This window comes from Chenopodium album, chromosome 22 (genome assembly GCF_948465745.1).
Source record: "Chenopodium album chromosome 22, dcCheAlbu1.1, whole genome shotgun sequence".
In the NCBI taxonomy this organism is placed as follows: domain Eukaryota; kingdom Viridiplantae; phylum Streptophyta; class Magnoliopsida; order Caryophyllales; family Amaranthaceae; genus Chenopodium; species Chenopodium album.
Window position 1 is genome coordinate 10,563,177 of NC_137855.1, and position 4,718 is coordinate 10,567,894.

Genomic DNA, 4,718 nt, shown 5'->3' on the forward strand with positions numbered 1-4,718 from the left:
AATCCGTCAGAAATAAATTTTCCTATGGATTTAAGGTCTGTCTGAAATCTTCGACGGTCTTTTTCATCGGAAATTTGACAAATCCGTCGAAAATTTTCGACGGAAACTCATATCCATCGGAAATTACATATGCTATGTTGTTTATGTATTAATATAGTGCCACTGTCACATACGGGTCTGGGCTGCACCCGTCACAGGAGAGTGTAAGTCCACCATTTTACAAGACTAAGGAGGTTCCACCTCAAAACCATATGGCAATGAGGGGAGTAGCCCCTTATCCTTATATAATGATGGTAACTCTTAAATTCTTTCAATTTGAGATTCCATTACCACTACACTCCCGTTTAGTCTTTTAGAATGGGACAAGAGAATGCTCACATGCGGGTTGTTCATGGACTCAATAGTCACTTTGACACATATCAATTTTGATCTCCCTTTAACTGAAGAAATGGCGTTGAAGAAGAAATGGTGGAGCTAATGCGTTGAAGAAGAAGAAATGGCACTGAGAAGATAATGTGTGAAATTATTTTTTGTCCTCAAAATAAGTGTGAGCCAATTTTGTACATTTATAAATTATACATATCATATTCATATAGTATTTTTTTTACAATTAAGACTTGACTTTTACCACCAAAAAAAATCTAATATTAGCTTTTACCACGGACTCCGGACTGTCTAATTTTTATTTTTTGATTTTTGTGCCAAAAAATGGTCTCTAAATATTTCCTTTCAATTATATAGTTTGGGCAGTTATTCAAGTTTGTTTTTTTTTTTTTTGTTGCTCAAATAAAAATCACTTTGGGCCAATCTAATTTTTCGTGCTGATTTCAATTTTTTTATATTTTAGGACAGCTCGGGTTAAAATGGTTATCGATCCAAATTTGATTTTGGGGTCAAATTCGAATCTTGAGTCATATGGATCAAGCCTCTTAAGTCGGGCCAAGTTCGCTAGATCTAATCAAATAAGGATGTCAATTCTCAAATGCAACAAAAGCAAAATGTAAGAATATTTGGTATGCGAGCAATAAGCCCAAGAAAAGCAGCCGAATGCTGGAATGAGATTCTCATACTATGCAATGGCCACCTTGCTAGAGTTGCTAGTACTGTCTCATAGTCTCTTTGATTCGCCATGCCAATAGCTGGACATGGGTACGTGGTCATATGACGCCTCGAGATTACGAGAATAGAATAAAGTACAAGAAAATTTTGACACATCCGTCGATTGCTTGGTCCTTCATAACATCCCCCAATCGCGGCCCTCTACCAAGAAAGTTGACATTCATAGTGTTTTGGTAGGCGGCAATGAATAAAGGTTATGATAATGAGTTATACATATAACTCATGCCAATGTTCATGACAATGCTTAAACTCCTCCAAAGCACCAAAAGAATACGCTTTTATCATAAAGTTTCATTACCACACGAAATGACCTCTAATAGAAATTGCAGGGGATAATCAAAGGGATGAAGAAGAGAGAAAAGATTTCCAGGAAATCCAATTTGTAACCTTTTAATTATATGGGCATTCCTGTTTCAGCTCTGTGGTCTGTGGCTCGAACCTTACAAACCAGAACTAAAAAGCCGAACTAAACATCTAGTAATTAAACAGTTTCAGGCTATAAAGTTTTCAAGCTTTCGACGATATTAATACTAATATATACAATGGCAAAGCAAAAGCACAGACCACAAATTGGTATGGCTGTGCTGTATCTACGCTGAGATTTCCGAATGATAGTCCACAAGTTCAACTGATGTTGTCAAGTCTGCGAAGAATGAGATGCTATAAACTTGGCATGGTTATGCTCGCCCTCGTATGTGACTATCAGCATAGTGGGTTCCTCTAAGCACCTCTCTACATGTTTCCTTGCCGGGCAGCCTCTTACACTGCTGCACTTATAGTATCCCCTGCAATCATCAAAAACAATTGTCATTCATGATCAAAGAGCAAAAAATATAAAATCAAAATCAACAGGTAAGATTTCTGTCTAGGAACTAATCAAGGATGCCCCAACTCGGATCTTGACAACAAAAGGCAAATCAAAATCTTGAAAACTGATAAAAAGATCAAACTATATCATTCAAACCCAGTCCAACTGGTTGAAATTAACATAAACATGCATCTAAACTAAAATTCTAAGAACCTCGCTAAAAAACACCTATTCGGTCTGAGTATAAATTTAGAAATCACACCAAACAATGGTCCAATGAAGACCTTAAAACTCGGTTATATAGATTAACCGATCTAAACTCAAACCACTTGACAGTTGACACGAAATTTGTCCAAGAGAGCATGTTATGCACAGAAGAAGAATCAATAGAATTATTACCCTTTAACAAGTGACAAACTCTACACCAAATAACATTCACTTCATATACTATACTAAGTATAATTTAGGCAATTGGCGATTGTTTGGTAATAGTCCTGTTTTCAGTCACACAGGACAAGTTGCAAAATTTCTGATTAACCAAAGATCGAATGTAACTAAAGTTTCTTTATTAAACTCGACAGATTATAATCGTCTATTTGATAAACATGGTAATTACTCCTATTGTACTTGCATTAGACTATTACTTCTTCTTTTGGCAATTCAAGGAGCAATTAAGGATGAAAACATGAATTAAGATACATATTCCAAATTAGACAACTTCTTAGACTTTCTCATTATAAAAACATGATATAATTAACTATTAATTAAAACAAATTATAACAAACATGATATACATGGAAAGCACTAAATAATTGAACAAGTCTACCTTGGATGTGGTGACCCCTTAATTGGCTTCTGCCCATACTTTCTCCATGAGTATTCATCATGAGGAATATCAGCATTCTTGTTACTTATTGCAGGCACCTTAATAGACCTCTTAACCCTCAATTTCCTGCATAACAAAACACCATTAACATCAAATTACACGACTCGAAATCGATTAAACACCCACCTAGCCACCTACATTGATTTAATTTGATCATCAAAAAAAAATTATTTTTAAACCTCTTCTTGGAGCAATGGCATTTGGAGCCACTCCCACATTTTGCACTCCCACCTTCACCACTCTTAACAAGACACCTCCTCCTAAGAAGCTGCGAATTCGGATCAGACGATTGAGGCAACCCGAACAATTGGAACGAGTTCCGGCCTATACTAGGTACACTCCCATCCAAACTCAATGAAGATACAAAGGACCTATTAGATGACATAGTTTGTGTACAAGTATTGGACCGATCAAACTTCAAATTAATCCCACTTCCACCACTAATAGATGAATTATTGTTGTTGTTTGCCATTTCATTTTTGTACATCATATGCTGTTGAATTTGCACTCTCTGCAACATCTGCTGCTGAAACTTCTGCTGCTGCTGCTGTAACTGCTGCTGCTGTAAAAACTGCAGATTTTGGGATAAATTTTGAGGGGTAGAATTTTGGACAGGAGGTTTCACTGATAGAGTAAAATCAATTGAAGGCTTTTCAGCAAACAATTTCTGAGCAATTGGGGGTAAATTCTGAACTTTTTGGTCAAATTCTGAAACAGGGTTTTTGAAATTTCCTGAAGCAGGGAGTAAATTAATGGGTTTTACAGCAGATTCAGGAAGTAAATGTGGGGTTTCTAAGAAAATGTTTTCTGGTAAAGATGAAGGTAAATTCTTGAATTTTCTGATTTTAGCATGACCAAAACCCTTTTGCTCAACAAGAGAAACTACTCTATTGAATTTGCTAACTGCATCACTAGTTTGTGACATTAAAACTTTTCCTTCAATTTCTTGTTTTTCACTAAGAAGTGCTAAAACTTTATGCCCACTTTCTACTGCAACTTTGTTGGCTAATTCTATCTCCATTTTCAACCAAATTCAGCTTAAATTTCCCTTAAAAAAAACAATCTTTTTTTTTTTTGTTTGTGAAAAAAAGGACTAAAATTGAAAACCCAGATGAAAAAACATCATGGTTTTAAAAGGGTGGCAAAAAAGATGACAACCCATTTCAGAAAATGAAAAACCCAGATGAATTTCAGCTGAAATTTGTAAAATTTAAGAGAAAAAAAACCAGCTTTAATAACATAAAAACTGAGAGAAAAAAACACCCTTTAATTTAGAAAAAAAAATGAGGAGAAAAAAATGGGTAAAAGAAGAGAAGAGAATCAACCCAATTTAGAAGTGAGATGTGAAACTGAAGCCTTTGTCTTCCAACTGTGACAAGGCACTAATTTTTTGTGTCTGAAATAGGGTTAAGTAAGTGCAATTGCGCAAAAGCAAACAAAGTGTCTCTTTTAATTTAAAAAAAAATGAAAAATAATTTGGGAAATTAGATCAAAGAAGAGAGAGAAACAAAGACGTTGAGTTTAGAGAGAGAAAGAGAAAGAAAGAGAGAATTAGAGGGAAAAGGAGACTAACGTCTCTGTCATAGTCGAAGATCCCATTTGTGGGTCCATTTATACTATGAGTATATGACCTCTCTTCCCTTGTTATGTTGTTATTCCAATTTTTTTTTTTTCTCTCCAAAATGTCTTTGCAATTGTTGTTTTCACCTTGAAATATGGCAAGGTTTTATAGAAAATGGAAATGAGTTTATGTGTCACATGATGCTCGGTTTTATGTAAAGGCATGTTTTCATGTTAGATAGCACGAGAATTTCATACAAAGGTTACACGAGTTTTTACTTTTACACCACTTAATGAAAATTAAATTTTGGAGTATAATTTGATTCTCTTGCATTAATTACTTAT

At 35.0% G+C, this 4,718-nt stretch overlaps 1 protein-coding gene across 1 annotated transcript; it reads right to left on the minus strand.

The window, feature by feature from the left end:
* Positions 1 to 1,482: 1,482 nt before the first annotated feature.
* On the minus strand, positions 1,483 to 3,861 carry LOC145605449 (putative WRKY transcription factor 74). The gene is made up of 3 exons (XM_081661503.1): positions 2,993 to 3,861; positions 2,754 to 2,879; positions 1,483 to 1,904 (listed from the first exon to the last, which is right to left on the minus strand). The coding sequence occupies exons 1-3, from the start codon at positions 3,832 to 3,834 to the stop codon at positions 1,757 to 1,759; spliced, it is 1,116 nt and encodes a 371-aa protein (XP_081517629.1). The 5' UTR covers positions 3,835 to 3,861; the 3' UTR covers positions 1,483 to 1,756.
* Positions 3,862 to 4,718: the final 857 nt, after the last annotated feature.